This window comes from Lithobates pipiens, unplaced genomic scaffold (assembly GCF_037356315.1).
Source record: "Lithobates pipiens isolate NorthernLeopardFrog02 unplaced genomic scaffold, aLitPip1_a1.2 Scaffold_23, whole genome shotgun sequence".
In the NCBI taxonomy this organism is placed as follows: Eukaryota; Metazoa; Chordata; class Amphibia; order Anura; family Ranidae; genus Lithobates; species Lithobates pipiens.
In genome coordinates this window covers 40,027,455-40,055,360 of record NW_027507785.1, presented here as the reverse complement: position 1 = coordinate 40,055,360, position 27,906 = coordinate 40,027,455, and the positions used below count along the sequence as shown (strand labels likewise).

The 27,906-nt window shown below is 45.2% G+C and overlaps 1 protein-coding gene across 4 annotated transcripts in view; it reads right to left on the bottom strand.

The window, feature by feature from the left end:
• Positions 1 to 27,906, bottom strand: part of MAP6 (microtubule associated protein 6) — a 174,610-nt gene that overhangs the window by 92,315 nt on the left and 54,389 nt on the right. For 3 of the 4 annotated variants that reach the window (XM_077451445.1, XM_077451442.1, XM_077451443.1), the window contains exon 2: positions 10,522 to 10,735. In XM_077451445.1, coding sequence (XP_077307571.1) covers positions 10,522 to 10,735 — 214 coding nt within the window. Of the gene's footprint in view, positions 1 to 275; positions 354 to 10,521; positions 10,736 to 27,906 lie in introns of all 4 variants that reach the window. The other variant, XM_077451444.1, reaches the window with a different exon arrangement.

Sequence of the window (27,906 nt, the reverse complement as noted above, 5' to 3'; positions counted from 1 at the left end):
CACCGTACGGCATGGTGTTGTGGTCCCATGTGGTTTGGTGCACCCAAAAAAACAAATTCAATAGTTGAAGTGGAAATTCGCTCAGTTTATCCTGTGAAGGTTCTCAGCTTCTTTAGTAAATCGGCTCCATTGCATTCAAAATGAAAACTTTAGGGAGTGCATAATTATAACATATCACCACATTTGGATGGAATATTCTCTGTAGGGGGGTCCTTTCCCTTCTGAAGCCCCCCCCCCCCCCCCCCCCCCCGCAGCCTTTAATGCTTTATACATACTTTTTTTTTTTTCCGGTGTTTTCATTCTGGTCCTTTGACGTTACAGGTCCTCTTCACATTCTTCTTCTCGGCAAGTCTCTGGGGGAAGGTGCCAGAGATCAAATACTGGTAAGTATAGCAGCCGGAGCCGACTTTTTATTTTTACCCGATGCCAGGGCTGACCGTTTGGGATTTTTTACCCAAACTGGAGTTGGCCTTTATGCCTATTGAGAACAGGGGACGGGGTCACTTTATCCAAATATCCCGCACAAGGTCACCAATATCGGTAATGATGTGTAATTTAGCTCCGTCCCGTCCTATGATGTAAACATTCGATTTTATTTCCCCCACGCTGCAGTTAGGCAGCTAATAATAGTGGTGTGGCGGATTCTGCTGACAAGTCCCATTTACCCTCTTTAGACTTAATTACGCTTTCCTGGAATTTCTGCAGAACATTTTTTGGTATTTCTGTATCATTTAAATTCACTGCTCAGTTTTTGTTTTTATTTGCATAAATTAAAGTGGTTGTGAACCCTTACAAACCACTTTGACCTACAGGTAAGCCTAGATTAAGGCTTACCTGTAGGTCCAAGAAATATCTCCTAAACCTACATGGTTTAGGAGATATTTACTAAAAGACAGTCACAGCTGTCTATGGCGCATGCGCTGTAGACTGCGGCACGCAGGTGCACTATCGCTGTTAGCAGCATGCCGCTGCTAACGGCTATATGACGTTAGTGGCAGCTCCCGTGCGCATGCATGGGAGTGACCTCATCGCTGCTCCAGCGCTGTGATTGGCCGGAACAGCGATACCCAGAAGAAGATGGATGCTCCAGACTACAGGGGACAGCGGTGACATCGCTGGCTCCTGTGTCAGGCAAATGATACATAATGGGCTACTATGCGATGCATAGTAGTCCATTATGCTTTACCTTTTGCAGGGAGACAAAGAGGAAGTAAACTCATTAGGGTTTACTTCCTCTTTAAATAAAGGCTTCTAATTGTATCACAGCAGCAATAATGCTGCACCTTAGGGATTACAGGCTAAACATAAGCATACCTCCAAACATTTTGAGATAGGAATGAGGGACACCTACTGGCAAACGTATGTAGGCATAGGACACACCCCCTGCCACGCCCCCTTAAAGGAGAATTAACCAAGAAAAAGTTGATTTTAATCTACAAGAGCTTTTTTTTTTACCACTACTATTCCTTTATATTGGCTTTTAAAATTTAGAAATGCAGCAATTTAGAAATTGGATAAAAGGTTTAGCACTGGGAAACACGAAAGATAAAAAGTTCATTTTATACACAACTATATGGATCAGATCAAAATGAGGGACAAATGAGGAGGAAAGAGGGACAATGCTCAAAATCAGGGACAGTTGGGAGCTATGCATAAGCTAGAGGTCTTAACCCCTTCCTGCCACTTCCAGACGGCTCTTTAAGGCCCCTTTCACACTGGGGCGGTGCGGGCGTCGGCTAAAAATAGCGGCGCTTTACCGTAGTTTTAGCGGCGGTATGTGGCCGCTAGCGGGGCGGTTTTAACCCCCGCTAGCGACCGAAAAAGGCTTAAAACTGCCCGCTTTGCCGGCGGTATAGCCGCGCTGCCCCATTGATTTCAATGGGTAGGAGCGGAGAATGCACTGCTCCTTCACCGCTCCAAAGATGCAGCTAGTAGGAATTTTTTCACCGTCCTGCTAGCGCACTGCTCCAGTGTGAAAGCCCTCCGGCTTTCATGCTGGAGTGAAAGGGGCCGTTTTTTTCAGGCGCTACACAGGCGCTATTTTTAGCGCTGTAGCACCTGAAAACCGCCTCGGTGTGAAAAGTGCCTAAGTGGGTCCTAACTTGGACTTCCAGATCACATGGTCACTGTGATTGGCTGTGGTCACGTATTCAGGAGCCCATCTTGCTGGCTTCCACTCATAAAAAGAACCCAGGAAATGGCCTTTTAAGAGCTATGGGCAGAAGTGACGTTTTGATGTCGCTTGCACCCTGCATTGTTATGGAGACAGATGGGGCCATCTTCCCCTCACTCATCTCCATGTCAAGTAAGGGGAAATGTCCGATCGCCTCTGCCACTGCTGACGGCTCCAGTAAGCGGCAGACGGTGGCGGGAGGGGCGGGGCCCCGCAGCAGAGACCAGTATTATCGGAAACCGGAGTGCCGGCTGAAGAAGAGGATACCGGGGTTATGGCAGCTAGCTGCTGCCAAAACAATGATATTGCCCTTCAAAGTAAGAACGTGCATCGTCGTGCAGCGGTCCAGAAGTGGTTAAAGATTGCCCCTGGAGTTCAGCTTTAAGATTAACTTGTTGCTTGCCTTGCATATGCAAAACACAGATCACCTGTAAGGCTCGGTTCCCACTAGTGCGTCTTGTCATATGACTAGGGACTGCAAAGTCGTAAAATAAGTCGTACCCCATGATTTCCAATGAGCACCGTTCATATCTGTGTGACTTCCAGTTGCAGTGACTTCAAAGTAGTCCCTGCACTACTTTGGTCCCACTTTGATGCGACTTGAGATCAATAGAGCTCAAGAATACACAGGCATTGTTTGAAGTTGCATTAAAATCGCAGCAAAAAAATCGTGGACAAATCGCACAACTTTCAGGTCACAATAGTGGAAACCTAGCCTAAAGGGTATATCCAAAAATAATAAAGATTGCCTGTTTGGATGAAGCTATATGGTGTAGCTGTAGCAACATGGAGGAGGAACTTTAATGGCATCCCAGTCTTAGTCTGTAGGGTTCAGTATTGAGTTGGCCCACCCTTTGCAGCTATAACAGCTTCAACTCTTCTGAGAAGGCTGTCCACAAGGTTTAAGAGTGTGTCTATGGGAATGTTTGACCATTCTTCCAGAAGTGCATTTGTGAGGTCAGGCACTGAGAAGGCCTGGCTCACAGTCTCAGCTCTAATTCATCCCAAAGGTGTTCTATCGGGTTGAGGTCAGGACTCTGTGCAGGCCAGTGAAATTTCTCCACCCCAAACTGGCTCATCCATGTCTTTATGGACCTTGCTTTGTGCATTGCTCCAAATCATTTGGTGGAGGGGGGATTATGGTGTGTTGTTGTTTTTCAGAAGTTGGGCTAGGCCCCTTAGTTCCAGCGAAGGTAACTTTTAAGGTGTCAGCTTACCAAGACATTTTGGACAATTTTATGCTGACAACTTTGTGGGAACAGTTTGGGGATGGCCCCTTCCTGTTCCAACATGAACGCGCACCAGTGCACAAAGCAAGGTCCATAAAAACATGGGTGAATAAGTTTGGGGTGGAGGAATTTGACTGGCTTGCACAAAACTCTGACCTCAACCCGATAGAACACCTTTGGGATGAATTAGAGCAGAGACTGCGAGACAGATCTTCTTGTCCAACATCAGTGCCTGACTTCACAAATCCACTTCTGGAAGAATGGTCAAACATTCCCATATACACACTCCTAAACGTTGTGGACAGCCTTCCAAAAAGAGTTGAACCTGTAAAGCTTGAAGGGATGGGCCAACTCAATATTGAACTATGGACTAATACTGGGATGCCTTTAAAGTTCATGTGCGTGTAAAGGCAGGTGTCCCAATACTTTTGGTAATATATTGTTTAATGAAGCACAGGTTGAATGATGTGTATTACCACATACATATGATCGGACTATCCGGCGGACCAGAGTCTGCCAGACAATCTGCCCATCTGTGTGCTAGTCCACCGGACTTTTCAAATGAACGGACTTACCCACACACGGAGTAAAGTCCGTTCATTATGAACGTGACTCCAGGTAGACGGGACTAGCGAAGGAAGTCAATGTCACAGCATCCCCCGGGACTGTGACATCATAAGGGGCGGGGTCGCCATGTGACATAACCCGGTGACCCTGCCCCTTATGCCTATATAAGTCGCCGTGCAACTCGTCCCTGGCATTACAGCAGGAGAGAGCATCATGTCAACATCAGAAGAAGAGAAGAAGAAGAAGACGGCGACGAACGAGAAGACCGGGCCAACGCTAGTAAAACAGCTGGAAGAAGATAGCGGAGGCCCGGAAGAAGAACCGAAGAGCGGGACAAGACCCCCGAAGTCGGAAGAAGACCCCCGAAGTCGGAAGAAGACCCCCGGACGGTGGCGACGAAGGAGAAAGCCGGGCTCCTCCGCTAGCAAAAGAGTGGCAAAAGAGCAGAAGATAGCGGAGGAACCCGACGAGAAGACCCCCGAAGTCGAAAGAAGACCCCCGGAGCTGTCTAATAAGCTACTTTAAAAACATGTGTTGTGTGTTTTTTATTTACACATTTTCCCTCATGTGAATGGGTAGGGGTACATCGTACCCCATACTCATTCACATATGGTGGGGGGGCGGAATCTGGGGGCCCCCTTATTATAGGGGGCTCCCAGATTCCGATAAGCCCCCCGCCCGCAAACCCTGACAACCAACGGGCAGGGTTGTCGGGAAGAGGCCCTTGTCCTCATCAACATGGGGACAAGGTGCTTTGGGGTGGGGGGGCCGCAGGGCCCCCCCTTCCCCAAAGCACCCACCCCCCATGTTGAGGGCACGCGGCCTGGTACGGCTCAGGAGGGGGGGGCGCTCGCTCGTCCCCACCCCCTTTCCTGACCAGCCGTGTGCTCGGATAAGGGTCTGTTATGGACTTTGGGGGACCCCCACACTGTTTTTCTGGTGTAGGGGTTCCCCTTTAAATCCATACCAGGTGACGGGGCTAGCAAGGTGTCAATCTCACCGATGGAGGCGGCGCCATTGACTTCCTTCGCTAGTCCCGTCTACCTGAAGTCACGTTCAAAATGAACGGACTTTACTCCGTGTGTGGGCAAGTCCGTTCATTTGAAAAGTTCGGCAGACCTCCGCCAAAAGACCGAAAAAGTCCAGTCGTGTGTGAGCAAGTCCGCTCATTCGGAAAGTCCAGCGGACCTCCACTGGAAAATCCAGCAGATTGTCCCCTGGTCTAAGTCTGCCGGATAGTCTGATTGTGTGTACGCGGCATAAGTGTCACCTAGGTTTCTCTTATACAGATGAGGGGCTTTAGGTTTTATGAATGATGCAGAGAAAAACTGTTTGTTTTCTCAGAGCCGTAATAAGTTCTGTTCTGTGTCCTGGAGCCTGGAGACTTTGTAAAGCTTTGGGTGGGGTAAAACCTTTCCTAGGTCCACATTTTACATGGTAAGATGATCTCAATATTAGTCTCAGCTGTCCAAATCTGTAAGGTGAACTTACACTGGACCCCATCACTTCCGGTCCCATTGTGCCGGAGTCCTGCGATCTCCCGCTGTCAGACACTGGGGTGTCACTTTACCAGTCCGGTAATTTGAAATCCGCCTTGTTTTCTCTCCTCTCCTCCATCGCTGACAGCATGGGCTAATTGGATTCTGATTGGTCAGGGCAATGCATGTGATGGTGCTGATCAATTAGAATGCTTCCTATCCGTATACACTGAGAGGTACAGATAGGAGATTAAGCTATTGGGATTTTAAATCCCTGGACTGGTAAAGTGGTGACCCGGGGTCTGACAGAGGCGGATCGCCAGACTCCGGTACAGTGGGGCCGGGGGGGTCCAGCGTAAGTTCACCTTACAGATTTAATGTAAAGGTGAACTTACACTTTAAGCCCTAAGGGAAAAACCATCTTCTTACAAGGTTAATGGCTTTTACATTAGGGGCTAGGGACAACTGGCTGTGCATTGACCCAGGAGGGCACTGCCCAGCTTAGGTTGCAGCTTCTGAGGTACGTGTAGGAGGTAGGGCTTAGTGATGGCCGAACAGTTCGCCTGGCGGCCGAATTTCGGCTGTTCGCGGTCCGCCCGTTCAGCGGACTATTGGCGCCGTTCGCCCAGCGGACTTCCGTGTTTTTACTGTGTAAAAGAACTTTGACCTGATGACACATCCATCATGGGGTACAGGACAGCCAATTGAGACATTACAGCACATGGACACTTGGACATTCCCCCTAACTTATAAATACACCCGATCCGGCGGCCATTTTACATTCTTTCTTCTGTCACTATAGGGAGAGGTTGCTGTGTGGAGTAGGGAGAGATAAATCGCTAGCTATTTGGTACACAAAAGTTCTTTTCAGGACTGGTATAGGTGTTAGGTGTATATAGGTTTGCTGTGTTACTGATTGTTGCAGCAGCCTGAGTGTCTTGTCAGTTTAGAGAAAGGGACAGGGCGCTGTGTGCTGCTGTAGGGACAGCCAGATTAGTCATCATCATTAGCTGTTACTATCAGGTCCACAAAAGTGCTATTCCAGTAACCAGTTATTGTTCCAGCAGCCTCTGTTTTGCCAGTTTATATAGGGACAGGCAGGAAGCAGTGTGTCAGGCAGTGAGGGTCAGTTTAAACAGTAGCTGTTACTATTAGTTCCACAAAGGTTCTTTTCAGGACTGGTATCAGTGGTATGGTAATAGGCTTGTACATGTATAATATTCTTTCTTCCAAATATAGAAAGAATATTATACTTGACCGCTGCCCTTCTGCTGCAGTCTGCTAATCAGTCACAACTCACTTGTTCCACAAAGCTCTTTAACAGGACTGGTAACTTGGTCTGTCTAGGGTGCTACAGTACATAGGGTTGAGTGAGGTACAGTCTGCTATTCTATAAGGACTGGTATCGGTCCACAACACATAGGGTTGAGGTGCACTACTGCTGACCGCTGCCCTATACTGCAGCAGTCCTTCATAGGTATAGGGACTGACGTACAGTCTGCTAATCACTCACACACAACCTACTTGGTCCACAAAAGTCCTTATAAGGACTGGTAACTTGGTCTAGGGTGCTACAGTACATAGGGTTGAGTGAGGTACAGTCTGCTATTCTATAAGGACTGGTATTGGTCCACAATACATAGGGTTGAGGTGCACTACTGCTGACCGCTGCCCTATACTGCAGCAGTCCTTCATTGGTATAGGGACTGACGTACAGTCTGCTAATCACTCACACACAACCTACTTGGTCCACAAAAGTCCTTATAAGGACTGGTAACTTGGTCTAGGGTGCTACAGTACATAGGGTTGAGTGAGGTACAGTCTGCTATTCTATAAGGACTGGTATCGGTCCACAATAAATAGGGTTGAGGTGCACTACTGCTGACCGCTGCCCTATACTGCAGCAGTCCTTCATCGGTATAGGGAATGACGTACAGTCTGCTAATCAGTCACACACAACCTACTTGGTCCACAAAAGTCCTTATAAGGACTGGTAACTTGGTCTAGGGTGCTACAGTACATAGGGTTGAGTGAGGTACAGTCTGCTATTCTGTAAGGACTGGTATAGGTCCACAATACATAGGGTTGAGGTGCACTACTGCTGACCGCTGCCCTATACTGCAGCAGTCCTTCATCAGTATAGGGACTGACGTACAGTCTGCTAATCAGTCACACACATGTATATGTCTATAAACAATTTTTTAAATCGAGCACACAGACCTTCTTTCTTCATTTGGCTCACTTCCTTGTCCAAAAAAAGCACACCGTACTATATGCCCGTACCCTCCTCTTTGAAGAGGTTGAGCGGTGTCATATTTCTACTGGGGCTGCTTATTATGAGGGGCTCCCACCATCCCTGTGCTGTGCTGACTTCCTCCTGGGGCTGCTTATTCTGAGGGGCTCCCACCATCCCTGTGCTGTGCTGACTTCCTCCTGGGGCTGTACCTCTGCTGTGCATATTATGAGGGGCTCCCACCATCCCTGTGATATGCTTATTATGAGGGGCTCCCACCATCCCTGTGCTGTGCTGACTTCCTCCTGGGGCTGCTTATTATGAGGGGCTCCCACCATCCCTGTGCTGTGCTGACTTCCTCCTGGGGCTGCTTATTATGAGGGGCTCCCACCATCCCTGTGCTATGCTGACATCCTCCTGGGGCTGCTTATTATGAGGGGCCCCCACCATCCCTGTGCTGTGCTGACTTCCTCCTGGGGCTGTACCTCTGCTGTGCATATTATGAGGGGCTCCCACCATCCCTGTGCTATGCTCATTATGAGGGGCTCCCACCATCCCTGTGCTATGCTCATTATGAGGGGCTCCCACCATCCCTGTGCTATGCTGACTTCCTCCTGGGGCTGCTTACGGTGCAGGTGTCAGTGCTGTATATCACGCTGCTGATGTCAGTGCTCTCTATCACGGTGCTGCTGTCAGTGCTGTATATCACGGTGCTGGTGTTAGTGCTTTATGTCACGCTGCTGATGTCAGTGCTCTCTATCATGGTGCTGTTGTCAGATGACTCTATCACGGTGCAGGTGTCATTGCTGTATGTCACGCTGCTGGTGATCATCTCCTGCACCCTCTTCTTTGCCTACCCTGGTCCCTGACCTTCCGTCTCCTCCATTGCCTTCATGCGCTCCACAGTCCTGAATTGTCACAACAATTTCCCATATAAAAAAAGAATGCTTGTAGTTGTCGATCCCAGATTCACCTCATACATGTGTTATGTCATTGGCCATGTGGTGGGACTATGTTTGCACAGCTAATAATTATTTTGTGGCTGCAAATTTGACCTATAGGTTTGCGAAGTTCGCCTCCCATTGAAGTCAATGGGGCCCGCCGCGAACGTTCCGGTTCGTGAACTATCGGCCGCGTTCGCGGTCCGCGTTCGCGAAACGTCCTGTCGGAAGTTCGTCCATCACTAGTAGGGTTTATATGTTAAAGGGGGACAGAGAAAGGTTTGTATAAATGTACAGTTGAGGAACAGAATTATAGGGTTCAGAAGGTGGGGCTTCACTTCCCAAATACCTGTTGGATTAATAGCTAAAAAAATACAAGAGTTTTCCTATGTTTTTTATCTTCCTTATAATTTTTCCATTGCCACGTATGCACTTTTCCTACACAGATGAGATACTTCTAGAGTAGACGTCAAGTCCTGGCAAATATTTTTAATAAAAAAGTGCAGGACTTTTTCACAGTGGGAATGTGGGGGGAACGCAGTTCCGGCACCTCCAGCACGGAATGTATGTAATGGCAAGAGGTGCTGGGATGTGCTGAAGGGTCCATTGATACTGGCTGATGAGGGATCTATTGTTCCTGAAGAAAATCAATTTTTGACTGGTGGTCTATTATTGCTGGGAAGGTCTATTATTGTTGCTACTATTGCTGGTGGGAGAGGGTTTAAGTTGCTGGAGGGTCAATTGTTGCTGGAAGAGATTTACTGTTAGGAGGGGTCTATTATTCCTGGCTGCTGGGGAATCTATTGTTGCTGGAGGGCATCTATTTTTCCCATAACAGTCTATTGTTGCTGGGCAGGTTGTGTTGCTGGTGAGGAATCTATTGTGGCTGGTTGAGCGTATGTTGCTGGGGGTTCAATTGTTGCTGGAAGGGATCTACTGTTGTCTATTGTTGCTGGCTGCTGAAGAGTCTATTGATGCTGGGCTGGCTGCTGGGAAATCTGTTGTTGCTGCTGGGATCTATTGTTGCTGGGGGAATCTATTGTTGCTGGGGGAATCTGTTGTTGCTGGGAAGGGTCTATTGTTGCTGGCTGCTGGAGATCTACTTTACTGCTTTTCTTGTTGTTATTAACAAATTCCATACAAATTACTTATCAACACAAAATAATACTTATTTGTGTTTTCTCTAAAAGGGATGGTACTGGGAGTTGGGTAGGGGATAGAGCCAAGGGATGGTGCTCGGAAGTGGACAGGGGGCAGAGACAAGAAATAACTCAGAAGGGGGAAGTTCCTGCACCTATTCTCTCAGAAAAAAGCCATGGAAAAGTATAAGAACTAAACTGTCAGTAAATTATACAACAAGTTAAGAGGAAGAAAAGTCACTCTCATATCCATTTAATGTCATCCTTTTACTTAAATTGTATCTATAATATTCAAATATGGAATTTCTCTTGGGTGCGACCCTATTTAATGGTGCAAGACAACTCACATGAAAACACGAACTGTAGAAGCTTGTGTTATGTAAAGATTGGATAAACATTGAGGGACTCCAACCTTGGATGGTTGGGTTCAATATTTTGCATCTAATAGCAGGCTTACAAACTTGCAGCATTGGCACCATGGAACAGAATTGTTTCAGCCTCTTATGCCTTGGACTCTAAAAACAAGTCTACGTTCCAACTTATTTATGCAAAGTCCTTTCTCTTCCAACCATTCACATGTTGCCATCAGAAACCTTCAGGAGAAGCAGACTACCATGATAACTGAAAGCAAACTCCCTTCTTGTTCCAACACAGCCCCCATCTCTTGGTACCACCACCTTTCTTTTCCCTACGGTGAACAGCTACCAGTAAAGAGATGGCTATAAAACGTGTAAAGACACTAGCTGTAAGAAACATCTCACCTTTGTTGGTTCCTTGCTGGGCTCACTGTATAGACTTCGTATTCTCCTACGTTCCATCAGCTTGTTGTTACTGGTTACGTGCAGGTTGCATTCCCCCTTGAACTGGGAATTGTAACTGGTTTCCAGGGCCACCCTCGCTTCTGGAGGCTTGTACTGGACCTTGGCCTTCATTCCTTTCGCTGGCTTCGCATCTGTCCAGGCTCTGAACTCATTTCTGGTAAGAGAAGACAAGATTGATTTCAGACTAATTCTGCTTCGAACATTGCATATAAATATCTCTGAGTACTACCCAGAGCTTGCTAAGAAAAGAGAATAAGTGTAAAGATTTTCATGTAGAGGTTTTTGTCAGTTTTTTTTTTTTTAGGTTCTTAGGTGACATTTTGCCCTTGCTTTTGCCTTATGCTTATACAGTGAGAGTACATCTATACTGTATATAAATATACCTTAACTATATTTCTAAATTATTGCATTTAGGTGCTTCTAGTGAAGAATAACGTTAATGCTACAGCGTAAAAATACCTTTTAGAAGGAGGTGATCTCTATAAAGTAAGGGAATACCCCCCCTCAGACAGTGTCAAACAGGTGTCCCTGACGTAAGATTTATTTTCTATTTCTGTTCTGTTGACAATTGTAAAATATTGGATTTCCCATTGTTTTCTGTCAATAGTCATCACCGGGACAAATAGAGAGGGGGAATTAATCTAGTAGACACATAGATAGCAATAAAAACTTACATAGTTATATAGATACATAGTTAGTAAGGTTGAATAAGGACACCAGTCCATACAGTTCAACCTGAGTGAGTGTGGGCGCGTGTCTAAAATTGTCCCTATCCCTATGCATTGTGTCTCATACATTGCACACTCACATTGGTCCCTACCCTCTAGGGCCAATTTTGGACAGAAGCCAATTAACCTACCAGCATGTCTTTGGAGTGTGGGAGAAAACCGGAGGACCCAGAGGAAACCCATGCAGGCACAGGGAGAACATGCAAACTCCAGTCAGGTAGTGTCAAGATTGGGATTCGAACCAGCGACCCTTTTTACTGTTAGATGAGAGTACTACCCACTACACCACTGTGCTGCCTGAGAGACCAGATACCATCGCCCCCCCCCCCCCCCTTATCCACACAATAATACTTGACATGGGTTTTAATCTTTCTCTATTTTATCCCAAAAGCAAAACGTGGACTCTAGATTAGGGATGAGCTGAACACCCCCCCCGGTTCGGTTAGCACCAGAACTTTCGAACGGACCCCAAATTCGTACAAACTTTAGAACCCCATTGAAGTCTATGGGACTCGAACGTTCGAAATTAAAAGTGCTAATTTTAACGGCTAATATGCAAGATACTGTCCTAAAAAGGGTTTGGGGACCTGGCTCCTGCCCCAGGGGACATGGGTCAATGCCTAAAATGTTTTTAAAAATGGCCGTTTTGGCGGGAGCACTGATTTTAATGACGATTAAAATGAAGAAAAAAAAAGTGAAATATTCCTTTAAATATGGTGCCTGGGGGGTGTCTGTAGTATGCCTGTGAAGTGCCACGTGTTTCCCGTGTTTAGAACAGTCCCTGCACAAAATGACATTAAACGGAAATAACATCATTGAAAACTGCTTGTGGTTTTAATGTTATATCTGGTTCCTGCAATATGGTTGAAAATCATTGAGAAAAATGGCATGGGTAGCCCTCCCTGCCCATTACCAGCCCCTTTGGGTCTTGTATGCATATTAAGGGGAACCCAGTACCCATATTAAAAAAAGGAAATGCGTGTGGCCCCCAGGCCCTATATACTCAGAACAGCAGTATACAGGCGGTGCAAACAAGACAGGGACTGTGTAGGTTTGTTGTGTTAAGTTGAATCTGTTTGTAATTTTCAACTGGTACATTTTTAAAGTGTAGCTCCAGTCAAAAAAACTATTTTTAAGCTTTTTGGAAAACATAGGGAAGGGTTATCACCCCTGTATAATTTGTTTTGTCGTACATCTATTTTCATCTCACTTGCTGTTGTCTTCTTCCGTTTGCAAGTAGGAGATGTTTGTAAGTTGGATGTTTGAAAGTAGGGGCCTGCCCTATATGCTCTGCAGAAATGGCGGAACAAGGTGTTGGTTTTGCCACAACATTGTAAGCCCTCAAAGTGACTCTTGGTGGGCGCTGGAGCGCCCTGCTGTGAACGATTATATCAAGAATTGTAATTACATGCCATTGTTGAACAGTGGTAGAAAAATTGACCTTTGGTGGTTGTGGTGCTGGTGCCGTCCTCACAGTTACTCTGGCTGGGCACAGGAACGGGCCCTCCTGTGAAATATTATATCAAGAATTGTAATTAATAGTCCCTATTAAACAGGGGCAGAAAAATTGGGCCTTAGGTACTGGTGCTGGTGCCACCACACTGCAACCTCTCCCATATACTCTAGTTTTATTGCAAGAATTAGCCCTGCTGCAAAGCATTGCATCAAAAATTGTAATTAAACGCCCCTGTTAAACAGGGGCAGAAAAATTGGGCTGATGGCATCACCCAGAACCAGAAATGTTCTTCCAACATATCAGCGGAGGAGGAAGAGGATAGACAATCAACATAACAGGACAGTCACTCAGCATCAGCATAGGCAGTCTTGAAGGGATGTAATATTTCAAAAAAAATTATTCGGTTACATCAGCTTCAGGTGCTTGGTAGCTGTGGGTGATCCAAGACTGATTCATCTTGATGAAGGTCAGTCGATCAACTGATTCGGTGGACAGGCGCACCCTGTGATCGGTAACAAAGCCACCAGCAGCACTGAGGGTGCGTTCCGAAAGAACGCTGGATGCAGGACAGGCCAGTAGCTCAATTGCATACTGTGCAAGCTCTGGCCAGTGATCCATCCTCAAGACCCAGTAAGCCAGAGGATTTTCGGTGGGAAAGGTGTCCAAGTCTGACCTTGCCCCTAGGTATTCCTGCACCATGTAAATCAGACGCTGGCGATGGTTGCTGGAACCGATCATACCTTGGGCCTGCGGACTAAAAAATTGTCTGAAAGCATCAGTCAGACGGCCACCTTCTCCACCGCTCCTTCTGACCGATGCCTCAGCAACACGTTGTCCAGGACCAGGAGTTTGTAACCTCCCAGTCTCTGGGATCGCGTTGCACAGACCTTTCTGCAAGGCCTCCCGGAGATGTCTCATCCTCTGCTCCCTCTGCGATGGCAAGATAAGGTCGGCAACCTTACCCTTGTACCATGGATCAAGGAGAGTGGCCAGCCAGTAATGGTCCCTCTCCTTGATCCGAAGAATACGAGGATCCTTCCGCAGGCTTTGCAGGATCAGGGATGCCATGCAGCGTAGGTTAGCTGAGGCATTCGGTCCGGAGTCCTCTGGGTCACTAAGGACAACATGATCCGCAGCTACCTCCTCCCAGCCACGTACAAGTCCACGTGTTTCTTGGGACTGTAAATCATCCCTACAAGACTGCTGCTGCTGAGTGCCAGCCTCCACCTCCATGCTGACACAATCATCCTCCTCCTCCTCTTCCTCCTCCTCATCCTCTTTCTGTGTGATGGGTGGCACAGCAGGAACACTGTCTGGATAAAGGGGGCCTTGAGAGGCAAGGAAGTCCTCCTCTTCCTGCCTCTGTTCTGCCTCAAGTGCCCTGTCCATTATTCCACGCAGCGTATGCTCCAAGAGGTGGACAAGAGGTACAGTGTCACTGATGCATGCACTGTCACTGCTCACCATCCTTGTGGCCTCCTCAAACGGTGACAGGACAGTGCATGCATCCCTGATCATGCCCCACTGGCGTGGTGAGAAAAAACCGAGCTCCCCTGACCCTGTCCTGGTGCCGTAGTCGCACAGGTACTCATTGATGGCCCTCTGCTGCGTGTGCAGCCGCTGCAGCATGGCCAATGTTGAGTTCCACCTGGTGGGCATGTCACATATAAGGCGGTTCTTGGGCAGGTTCAACTCCTTTTGGAGCTCAGCCAGCCGAGCACAGGCATTAAATGATCGGCGGAAATGCACACAGACTTTCCTGGCCTGCTTCAGGACATCCTGTAAGCCGGGGTACCTGCCCAAGAATCGCTGCACCACCAGGTTAAGGACGTGAGCTACACAGGGCACATGGGTCAGTTGTCCCTGTCGGAGGGCGGAGAGGAGGTTGGTGCCATTGTCGCAAACCACCATTCCTGGCTTAAGCTGGCATGGCGTCAACCACCTCTCGGCCTGCCCCTGCAGAGCTGACAAAACATCCGCCCCAGTGTGGCTCCTGTCCCCCAAACAAACCAGCGGAAACACGGCATGGCATCGTTTTGCCTGCGTACTTGCGTAGCCCCTGGAACGCCTACGGAGCACCGCTGGTTCTGAGGACAGAGCACTGGAAGAGGCCATGGAGGAAAAAGAAGAGGAGGGGGTGGAGGAGAGAGGTGTGTCACAACCAATAGTAGCATTTTGCAGGCGTGGTGGCGGAACAACCTCCAACACTACTGCACCTTGTCCTGCATCCTTCCCAGCTGCCAGAAGAGTGACCCAATGGGCCGTGAAAGACAGGTAACGTCCCTGTCCATGCCTGCTGGACCATGAGTCAGCCGTAATATGCACCTTGCCGCTGACCGCCCTGTCCAGCGAGGCAAGGACATTGCCTTCCACATGCCGGTAGAGAGCCGGAATCGCCTTCCATGAGAAAAAGTGGCGTTTGGTGACCTGCCACTGAGGAACCGCACATTGTACAAACTCACGGAAGGGGGCCGAGTCTACCAACTGAAAAGGCAGCAGTTGAAGTGCTAGCAATTTAGCCAAGCTAGCATTCAACCGCTGGGCATGTGGATGGCTGGGAGTGAGCTTCTTTCGCCGGTCCAGCAGCTGGGGCAGGGACATTTGCCTGCTATAATCGGACGTGGGTGTACTGCTAGCAGAGTGCCCGGAAGCACTTGGCTGTGACACACCTAATTCTACACCTTCATTCCTCTCAGGGCAGGTTTCAGAGAGGACTGAAGGTCTAGTGGGGTTGGAGATGCCAGCTGTTGAGGAGCAAGGAGAGGTCCGCTTTGTTCTTTGGTGTGGGTCTTTGAGGTACACTTGCCAACAAGCTGCATGGCAGGTCAACATATGTCTGGTCAAGCATGTGGTGCCCAAGTGGCTGATGTTTTGGCCACGCGAGATACGCTTGAGACATATGTTGCAAATAGCAGCGGTGCGATCTGATGCACTCGTCTCAAAAAAGGCCCACACCAAAGAACTTTTAGAATAACGCGCAGAGGCAGCGCCCTGCACAGGCGGAGCTCTGCGGTGTGATTCAGTCGGTGTGCTGCCCCTAAGCTGGCCCCCGGAGGGCATCCTGCCTCGTTGGACATGTGCCTCCTCCTCCTCCTCCTCCTCCTCTCTCCTACCAGGCACCCACGTGGAGTCAGTGCCCTCATCATCCCCTCCCTCTTCATCGCTGTAGCAAACCTGGCAATATGCTGCAGCTTGTGGAACATGACTGCCAGATTGCTGTCCTTCTTGAGCATCCCCTCTCTCTGCATTCACGCTACTGCCTTCCTCTAGCTGAGTGTCATCATCAGAGGCTACAAAACACTGGGCATCCTCCTGGAGCATGTACCCAACACTGTGCTCAAAGAGTTCAGGAGACTCCTCAGGAGGACGTGGTGGGTCTAGGGAAGGAGTCACTGATGATGACATTGAGACGAGAGAAGACGATGCGTTGGCAGCTGCTTTGCTAGTACCCTGAGACTGGGTGAGAGAGGATGAGGAGGATGAAGAGGGCTTGGTCATCCACTCTACCAAGTCATTGGCATGTTGCGGTTCAACATGTCCAGCTGCCGAAAAGAAGGAGAAGAAGAAAAGAAAAGAAACAAGCGTGTCCCATGGCCACGTGCTGATGACAATGCACCGCGTCCACGACCAGCACTGTTGTCTCTAGACACAGAGCCTGCTTGCCCTCTTTTATCGGCTCGCGCCTGTCTGCCTCTCCTTGCTGGCCTTCCAGACATGCTAATGGCCTGAAGGGAGTTGGGTAAAACAGCAGTTGGGTAGTGTATATTGTGCTGGAGGCACACAACACCCACTAACTCCTGCAGATGCCTTTATTATAGAACACCAGAGATAAAGGGGTATACTGTAATGGAGTCACACAACACCCACTAAGCCCTGCAGATGGCTCTATTAGAGAACAGCAATAAAGGGTAGATACAGGTGTATATTGTGCTGGAGGCACAAAACACCCACTAACTCTTGCAGATGCCTTTTTTATAGAACACCAGAGATAAAGGGGTATATACAGATGTATACTGTGCTGTGCTGGAGGCACACACAACTTCCAATAACTCCTGCAGATGGCAAGTGGGCTCAAATAGAGAAGAGCTATGTAGGTGGATATAGCGGTGTGTACTGGGTACAGAGCACGCAGACAGCACGCACAAGCTCCTAACACTACTGACTGCAAGCTCTATTATAAAAGATAGATCACTAGCTATATAGGTGAGGTGAATATAGCAGTGTATACTGCGGTCAGGGCAAGCAGACAACAACCACTACAGAAGAGCAAGATCGAAAATCGTCCGATAACGATCGGTGTGTACTGTGTTGAAGGTACACAGAACACCCACTAACTGCTTCAGACGCCAACACACTACACAAGGCTGCCGCGCTGGCGGCCTTATATAGTGTGGGGCGTGTACTACACAGCCTGAGCTATGATTGGAGACAGGCATCCTGCCTGTGGCCAATCATGGCTCTCCTCGCTGCTGGCGCTGTGATTGGCCAAGCATGCAGGGTCACAGTGCATGCTTGGCCAATCATGAGCCAGCAATGCACTGCGATGACGCAGTGCATTGTGGGCCATGAGCGCCACACGAATTTGGCGCGAACGGCCCATAATGTTCGGAATTCGGGCGAACAGCCGATGTTCGAGCCGAACGTTTGTTCGACTCGAACACGAAGCTCATCCCTACTCTAGATACACTTCAACTGCCTTGTATGCCTTAATTTAATATAGGCCTGCTTATCTCCACCAAGATTTTACTTTGTGGAAGGAGGGTTTACAACGTGGTACCAGTTAATCCTATGGGAATATGTAATATTGGGAAAGCGATACTTGCCTTCTGGCATATGAAATTATTGTTTAAAGTGTTACATAGAAAGGATCCCTAAGAAATTCATAGATAAACAAGAGGAAAAATGAGTTGGTCCAGTAGACTTAAACTTACGATTTACATTAATTTTCAGTACATTTCATCCACTTTATATCCATTGGGAAATATATGTAAACTCCAGAAACGATGCAATTTATTGCTTAAAAGTTCAACTGACTGCAAAAGTTTTTAGACATTGCCTTCAAAAACAATGTAGGGGCAATTTTAATTTACAAATTTATGTCTTACAATTGCAATTACAATTTTGAAAGACTTGAATCTAAACGTTTGATTTCTCTATCAAACAGCAATGTGTTTGACCAACTTCAGAATTTGATTCTGAATCAAAGAAAATACAATGATCTTTCCACATGCCTTGGGTCAACAGATGCTATATGAATAAAGCTGGCTATACATTGGACAAATTAAGAACCTGCAGAAATTTGCTCAGTAGGTGGCCCTGTTAACCCAGTGTGGACACTGCAGTGTTAGTGCCCCCCCCCCCCCCCCCCCAACCCAGATACTGTGCCAGCGTGGTTAAAAAATTTTTTTTGAATGGAATGGGAGTGAGGGGTAAAAACAGAAAATTTTGCCTGGTGCTGAGTTTTAAAGAAGGAAAATAACAGTAGCAGAATGCTTTCCAGTTAAAAAATAAAACAAAAACAAAACATGACATCTCATTGGGTATTAAGCACAAAGCTTGAAAAATCAAATATAATTAATGGATCAATGAGATATTCTACAGGTTGAGCCAAAGTGGTTACCTGAGACATAAACAGCTATGTAGAGAGGGGATAAAGCTGGGCAAGAGACAACCATGCTAAAAATCTGAGGTTGGGACAGATGTCGCAAATCTCAAACGACAACAAACGAAGGTGGTCATTGTACAGTACATCATAAAGGTCTCTCCCAAGCAAATATTTCACAGTAGACCGGTGCAATCCAAGCTCTTTTGCAGAAGCACAATCGGCAAGGTTGAAGCCTGGAAACTCAGTGGTCAATCACAGAAATCAGGAGATGGGACCCTGGTACACCCATCTACAGTCAGTGGAATTATTTTTAGAAGTGTTCTTCATTGAAGAGTTGTAATCAAAAAGCTCTGGAGTCAAAATGTTAAAACATTTACATTTTTAGTTCTAACAAATGCAATATTTCAGCCAAAATGTGACTGGTTCATGGATGGATCTGCAAGAAACAGTGAAGAGTGGTGGACATTATGTGGAGGTTTGGAGCTGCATATCTGCATATGGAGTTGGGTATTTGGTGACAGATGATGCCCCTCACTACTGAGAGGCAGGCAATTTCTTATTCATCTTGCATTGCCATCAGGGAAACATCTGGTTGTAATATTACAATGACCCCAAACACGTTTCCAAAATAATAAAGAACTATCTAAAGTGACTAGAGGAATAAGACATCTCAAAATAGATTGCCCTATGCACAGTGCTGATCTCAACATTAAACCATTCTGGGATTGATTGCAGAGACAGAATGAAGTAAATCAGCCAAAAACTGTGGTGGAACAGTGGCAAGTTCTCCAAAATCAAAAAGAGCTCAAAACAACCTACCACACAAGTACCTTCAGAAAACGACATGCAGGTGTACCCAAGAGAATTGCTTCTGTGTTACAGGTAAAGAGCGGTCACAGCAAATATTGATTTCCATTATGCTATGTTCTCTCTGCAGCCCTTTCTAGGAAGTTTATTGATTAATGAAAATAACTATTTATGATATTATTCTTGGAAGCATTCTTGATTTACCCCCTTTATTTCCACAACTGCCTAAGAATTTTGTACAATACTGTATGTCTTAAAGGACAACTGCATTTTTAAAGTAAGTATTGTAATAAACTTTGCACACTTATCAATTCAGAAATATAAATTCTGTACTTTTTTTTTCTATATAAACAAAGATTTTGCCATGGTTGGCCCAACCTAACTCTGTTGCTAAAATCAACCAAAAAGGTGGATGCTTTCATCATCCCTAGGTGACCATCTAGGCTTCTGTGGAGGAACGGGAACACAGGAAGTACTATCCTGTGCGCAATAAGTCCCAGATTTTAATGCACCTGATGAAACTCAATTAACCATTTGGTGGGCAGGATGAGACAAATGGATCATTTTTGCAGCCTACTGCATTAGGGGGTGCACCCCAAAGCAAAAAAAAAAAAAACCATGCATGTTTGTGTCTGCATATACATGTATTTATATATGGCTACAGCAGACTGATCTCCCTGTAGGCACAGTGAACACAGTGCATAAGCACTTCTCTTATGGCAGAGCTGGTAAGAGGGAGATCTTTCCCATCTCCCCACCTGCACACAGAACAATTATGCTAATGTACACAAGGTGATTAGGATGTGCCCAGGCATACCCTGCACACCCTGTGCACACGCCTATGATAACATTTGAACATTAACAAAATCTTGCTTGTCAGCAAGTGTGTAATTCCAGAGACAGGTGTATGGCTCTTCGGTTCATCACTGCTAATGCAGAATGGTGAATGTTTCTAAATCTCAGCATTTCCAAAACCTGGCTAACAGATGCAGGGGGTAGACTAAAGGAAGTTGGCGGGAGCGAGTTTCCTTGGGTAATAGGACTTGTAAAGTACAGGAGAGCCCTTCCTGTGTACTCGTGCCTTCACATGAAGGCCTGGGTGAATATGATGTAGTCGGCCATTATTTTGGTTGATTTTAGTGCTCTGCTATTAGTACAAATTACCAGTTAACACTGATCTAAAGCTACATTGCAAATGTCCTATGCCCACCTGCTTGGCAATAAGGTGCCAGGCACCTCATCTCAGGGAGTGATTCTTTTCTCAGGATTGAAAAAAAAAAAAACACTTGTTCCAGTAAATTTAACTCCTCTCTGCCACCTGCAGGCTGCCCTTCAATGGGTATTAAAGCCAGGAGGAGATGGCGTGACGATCACGTGATTGGTCTGACTGCCTCTCACAGTGACCACATGATCAGGAGCCAGTCTCGCTGGCTCCAATAACAAACAGAGACCAAAGGCACCCACCTCTTTTGTTGGAACACTTGCAGCTTGTTTCCTCTAAATCAGAACAGGACATCCCTTGCAGCCAATATCTTATGGGTTTCTTCCAGTAGGGGACATTTTTTCAGCACTCAGAATCCCAAGATAGTTACCACAGTGGCATCCTCACCAGGCAGAAGCCCAGGAGGGAAGATCCTGTGCCAGAAGGTGTCTCAAATATTTAAGGGCCCATTCATACTATCCCATTGTGGTAACATGCCTGTTACCACAATGCACATTGCATGCATTGGTATGAAGCTGTTTCATTCATTCTGAATGGAACCTAAAGCAACCTGCCGACAGACACTGCTCTGCCGGAAATGCTACATGGGAAATTTTTGGTCCTTTGCATTCAAATGAATTGTCTGCACACATATAACATACCTTAATGTAGGACACAACACATTTAACACACTGCACTGGACTAGTCTGGCATAAATGGGCCATAATACCTTCCCAGTCGGTTCAGCAGGCCCCCAAGCCTTCTAATTGGCTGAGTCACCAAACATCCATAACACAAAGAACCACCTCTCCAGTTTGAGCTGAAGCAAGCTGAAGAACACTAGCAGGCACACACACAGACAGACTCCTATCACAGAAATGCAAAAAATAATTTTTATCAAAAATACTACATCCCTAAATTAGCAACAGAGTTAAGCTAGGCAAACGATTGCAAAATCTTAGTTCAAGCGCTGATTTATGTGTGCAAGGCTTGTTACAATGCTGATATTTTATACAAAACGTGTAGTTGTCCTTTAAATGTTATCCTTTTTTCATAAAATGTCTATTATACATGTGTTCTCAAAAGAGATAGACTTTTAATAACACTTATTCTGAGCCCCCAGGCCAACAGATCTGAAAGCAATACAAGATGGGGGTTTCTAATTCTGGGGTCCATGTGAACTCTGACTCAATAAGTAGAGACAAAATGGAGTTAGAATAAAATGGAGATTCAACAGAAAAATGAATCTGTGTAAAGCTTGGTGTTCTTCCTCAGCTCACATCTTCTATTTGTGAAGGATCAAAGATAAATGTGCCTGATTGATGTGGACAGTTTGACATGGTGTCTCACATAGTTAGGACTTTCCCTATTTTATTTTATCTGTGCCTGAAAAATGACTTCCAGCCTAAGAACCTGTATATAAACCTACATAAGCTAATGCTGTTTTATTACAATTCAGTATAATATACAGTGCATCTGGAAAGTATTCACAGCACTTCACTTTTTCCAAATTTAGTTATGTTGCAACCTTATTCCAAAATTGATTAAATTCATTATTTTCCTCAAAATTCTACAAACAATACCCCATAATGACAATGTGAAAGAAGTTTGTTTGAAATCTGTGCAAATTTGTTAAAAATAAAAAACAAAAATATCACATATACATAAGTATTCACAGCCTTTGCCATGACAATCAAAATTGAGCTCAGGTGGATCCTGTTTCCACTGATCATCCTTGAGATGTTTCTAAAACTTGACTGGAGTCCACCTGTGGCGAATTTAGTTAATTGGACATGATTTTAAAAGGCACACACCTATCTATATAAGGTCCCATAGTTAACAGTGCATGTCCGAGCACCAAGCCATGAAGTCTGTAGACCTTTGAGGCAGGATTGTATCAAGGCACAGATCTGGGGAAGGGTACAGAACATTTTCTGCAGCATTGAAGATCCCATTAAGCACAGTGGCCTCCATCATCCATAAATGGAAGAAGTTTGGAACCACCAGGACTCTTCCTAGAGCAGGCCACCCAGCCAAACTGAGCAATTGGAGGAGAAGGGCCTTAGTCAGGGATGTGACCAAGAACAAGGTGGTCACTCTGACAGAGCTCCAACGTTTCTCTTTGGAGAGAGGAGAACCTTCCAGAATAACAACCATCTCTGCAGCACTCCACCAATCAGGTTTGTATGGTAGAGGGGCCAGACGGAGGCCACTCCTCAGTAAAAGGCACACGACAGCCCAACTGCAGTTTGCCAAAAGGCACCTGAAGGACTCTCAGACCATGAGATACAAAATTCTCTGGTCTGATGAAACAAAGATTGAATTCTTTGACCTGAATGGCAAGTGTCATGTCTGGAGGAAACCAGGCACCCCTCACCTGGCCAATACCATCCCTACAGTGGCAGCATGGGAATGTTTTTCAGGGGCAGGAACAGGGAGACTAGTCAGCAAAGATGAATGCAGCAATGTACAGAGACATCTTTGATGAAAACCTGCTCCAGAGCGCTTTGCACCTCAGACTGGGGCAAAGTTTCATCTTCCAACAGGACAACGACCCTAAGCACAAAGCCAAGATAACAAGTCAAGCCAAGTGGCAACGGGACAACTCTATGAAGGGTCTTGAGTGGCCCAGCCAGAGCCCAGACTTGAACCCAATCAAACATCTCTGGAGAGATCTGAAAATGCAATGACGCTCCCCATTCAACCTGATGGAGCTTGAGAGGTCCTGCAAAGAAGAATGAGAGAAACTGCCCAAAAATAGGTGTGCCAAGCATCATACTCAAAAAGACTTGCGGCTGTAATTGGTGCCAAAGGTGCTTCAACTAAGTATTGAGCAAAGGCTATAAAATACCTGTGATTTTATTTATTTTTTTATTTTTAATAAATTTGCAAATATTTCAAACAAACTTCTTTCACATTGACATTATGGGGTATTGTTTGTAGAATTTTGAGGAATTTAATGAATTTAATCAATTTTGGAATAAGGCTGCAACACATCAAAATGTGGAAAAAGTTAAGTGTTGTGAATACTTTTTGGATGCACTATATTGTGGAGGAATGCATTGCTATAATCTCAGTAATCCATAATCAGACTTTACTAGTTCTAAGGCCCCTCAAAGCTAAACCGTCATAAAAGAAATAAAGAGCCTGCCAGGCTGCCATTGCAGTAAAGCAGTATTTAGGCTTCAACACCTACCTGGAACAAGCAAGTTTGGTGGCTTAACTCTAAAGCTTTGCTCCATGGTTCTTCTGAGTGTATTGGAGTCAGAGATAGCCAGGCAACTCACATTTTCAAAAGATGGTCAGCAGTAGCAGCCTATATAATAAGGTATATTCAGGCCTCAGTGCCTGTGAAGATTCTCATTTATCCAGGTCATCGTATGTCTTTAACTGTTGTTAAAGTTGTTCTTTAACTGTTGTTCTTTAATATTGAAGATGTTTGGTAGCTCATCCAAGAACTGGTCTGGACAAGCTATGAAGTGACTTGGACAAGTTAACCTTACAGAGCAAGTCCAGTTGAAAGTGACTAACTACGACTAGATATTTTAAGGCTCATACTAGGATGAATAGTGTAGGATCTGATGACCATGTGACGTTAAGAGTAGTTATTAAACTGCTGTTTGGGGCATAGGTGCCTACAAACCAGAAAGTGACCTTGAATGAGAACTTGAAATGCAATAGACAATAGACCACCAGAGGAACCAATCAAAAAGATGATGAAGTGCGGTAAAATCCTTTTTATTTAGGTTGATAAACAACGTGTTTTGGGGTTACACAGCTCACATTTATTCAAGGCTTTGGAACAGCTGTTGTCTGATATCATTGTTGTATTTTGTGCCAGATTATCATTGTAAGCCTAAAAAAATACTTAGCGGCATTTGTGGACAGCAAAACTTTTGGCCTGTGTTTCTAATGTAGACATGAGTTGGCATTTGCCTGGTTTGGAGATCGAGGACCTCTTAGTAAGAATCAGTGATTCAACAAGCACACAGTCTTGGTAAATATCCTTCTTTACTGATATATTGACAGTGCTCTCCCTGCACTTCTCCAATGACATAAAGGTTCAAGGTCTATGGCGACTCTGGTAGCTTGGTATAGTTGCTCCGTTTTAATAACCGAGTCTGTCTTCAATATGTTTCGGTAACTCTTTTAATTATTACATTCTCCAAATCCTTTGTAGCGTGAATTCCTTCCATTATATTTCTTACAAAGATGTACCACTGACAGGCTTACAAGGAGAAAGAGTGGGATTACGGTAATAATTTATGAAGTGCTAATCCTGACATTCATCCTTTCTTAATATTGGCTCCATGGGTTAGCATTGAATGGATTACATGGTAATCCCATGAATAGTTCTACACTTCTCTTCCCCGGTTTATGATAATTCCTAACTTTTCACCACTGTTTCACTTTTTTCAAGTTGACTGAGCTTTTCATTGGCTAAGAGATTATTTCTTTCATGAACAGAAGTCATTAATGCCTAGATGCCCAGACCAAATATAGAGACTTCAGTAGCATGATAGAGCTATTACTCTTTGACTAATTTACCTGCCTAACATGTATGTAACATGATACTGTTTTAATAAACAATCAGCGCAGATTTATTTTATTATAGGTAAAAAAAAGTTATATATTAATTTTTTCATGTTTTTTTTGCACAAACACTATTTAAAATATATCTAAAACCAAAAACAAAATGTAATATATTACAGCTTTCCAGTCCTTAGATTTGGTGACTGCATTTGTTTTATTTTTTTTTCAGGCTATATTTGAACTACAGCATGCTACCTGCCGTGTTATAGAGGTACAAAGAAGGACAGGTGTGTGTAGTCCAAATCAGAAGAGTATCGTACGGTGACAATACTGCACTTCCATAATTATTGTACAGTGAGAGAACGTTGTCTTCCTAGAACAGAAAGTGCACTAGGTATAAATGACATAAAAAAAAAAATAATGTAGCCACCACATCTAAGTACTTGTGCTGAAATATATAAAATTGTTGTTTTTGGGTTTAAGAAAAAGATTTCTTTGCAAATCAGAACCAGGTGCTACAAAAAAGAAACACACACACACAAAAATAAATAAAAAAGGCACAAGTCAATACATCTGTCCATTACACGCTTTAAATGCCTTAAAAGCTACATTCACCATTTTTTTTAAGTTCCAGCTCCCCTGTGTACCAATATAGCATCAATGTACTTATTTTGCAAAAATAAAACAACTTTTAATTTATTCTACAGAGGCTTACCTCACTTTCTTCATAGCTGCTTGATTACTTCTGCCTTACTTCCTGGTCAGACTTTAGTTCATGACACAGGAAGGAGTTGACCAGCTGAGGGTAGATGATGCAGCGTATGTGCTAATGAGATCAGCTAGTCAACTCCTTCCTGTGTCATGACCTAAAGTCTGACCAGGAAGTAAGGCAAAAGTAACGGAGCAGTGTGTTTAACTGCTTGCCGCCCACCCACTGTCAAATGACAGAGGGACGGTACGACTCTCATTCTGGGAGGAAGTTATATGACAATGCCCCAGAACAGCTGCTGTCGCGATCCTACAGGAGCGTGCAGTGCTGTGCCGTGTTGCTAGGACATGGCGCAACCCCGATCTCTGTAAAGAGCCGAGGCTCTTTAAACACGTGATTGGCTGTGTCCAATCATATGTAAATATGGAAGTGCTTTGAATCAGCTCTCCTCGCCTCACACTGACACAGAGTGTGTGGCGAGGAGTGACGATCAGTGGCATCTCCTTGCAGAGGAGACCTGGGCAGATAATCAGGGCACTGATCATCAGTGCCCTGATTACAGCAAAAGCCCTAGCAGTGCCACTAATCAGTGCCCATAATCAGTGCCCATAAGTTCAACCAATCAGTGCCCATAAGTGATTGCAGTCAATTCCCATCAGTGCGTCCCATCTGTGCTGCCCATCAGTGCTGCCTATCCATGCCACCTAACAGTGCCCACCAGTACTATCCATCAGTGCCACCTATCAGTGCTCACTAGTGCCGCATATCAGTGTCACTTATCAGTGCCCATCAGTGCGGCATATAAGTGCTACCTCCTCAGTGCCCATCAGTGAAAGAGAAAAATTACTTATTTACAAAATTTACTAATAAGAAAAACATATTTTTTTCAAAATTTTTGGTCTTTTTTTTTTAAATAAAAATCCCAGCAGTGATTAAATACCACCAAAAGAAAGCTCTATTTTGTGTAGAAAAAGATTTAAAAAAATAATTGGGGTACAGTGTTGAATGACTGCGCAATTGTCATTCAAAATGCGACAGCGCTGAAAGCTAAAAAATGGCCTTGGCAGGAAGGGGGTGAAAGTGCTCTGTATTGAGGTGGTTAAACAGCTATGAAGAAAGTGAGGTAATCCGGTGTATAAATAATGGAAAGCTATTTTATTTTTGCAAAATAAGTACATTAATGCTATATTGGTACATAGGGGAGCTGGAATTTAAAGAAAAAAAAAAAAAGGTGAACAAAGGTAAACTTAGCCTTTAATGCCTCTGTTTTAGACACCTGTCTCAAATGTATTATAACAATAACACAGGTAGGGGCCCCTGTACAGAGTCATTGAAGTACAAAAGGGCCCACCAGGTATCGGCATAAGGGAGAGCCCTATGTAGTAGAGCCTGACAGCAATAAACATGAACAATTTTTATTAAATCTGCCACAAACCTGGGCAATCAAACTTGGCATGTAATATAAAAAAAATTAAGAAGATGTTAACTTCAGTGAAAACCATGCATCACAACCATCAGGAGAGTCAGAGTTATAAGCCGAAGTTATACACAAATCTGTAAAAGCTGAGCCCGGCCCTGTCACGTCCTGAGCCTCCCTTATTGGTACTTTAAGCAGATGGGTAGGTTTAATGAATGAAAATGAAAAAAAAGCATTTTTGCTTGCACATGATTGGATGATGGAAGTCAATAGAGCTTCTGCTCATTTAGTAAGCAATGAAGCAACTGCTCTTGTAGAGTGCAACTGCAGTCTATTTGCCTTTAGTAAATCTGCCCCATAGTAAGTACGGGTGGGGCCATGTGTGACTTTCACAGAAAAAGGAAAAGTCAAGATTGGTGCATAACTTTATCTGCTGGTATTGTCACAGCATGTGCTGCAAAAGCCACTTAAGCAAGGTTGCTCAACTAGGGTTCCTCCAGAGTTTGCTTGGGGTTCCCTGAGCAATGAGGGATGTCTGCCTCTCATTCCCAATGACCTCAAGTGTAAGGAGCATTCTTCCCACTGACCATCATACTAATCTATCATGAGTTGTAGATAAAGTCATTTTAGCAGGTGTTCCCTGAGACTGAAAAGTAATTTCAAGGGTTCCTTTGTGTTGGAAAGGTTGAGAAAGGCCAGTCTAAATGTTATGGTCTTGGAATGTACCTATGATTGCTTGAATCCATTGCCCTGTCTTCTTGTCTGGAAGCTGGACTGTCCATCAGCCTGCTAACACTACTACAATGTAATGTTTGCAGTGACCAGAGAAAGGCTGCACTAAAGATCTGGGACAGAGAATGGAGGTAAGC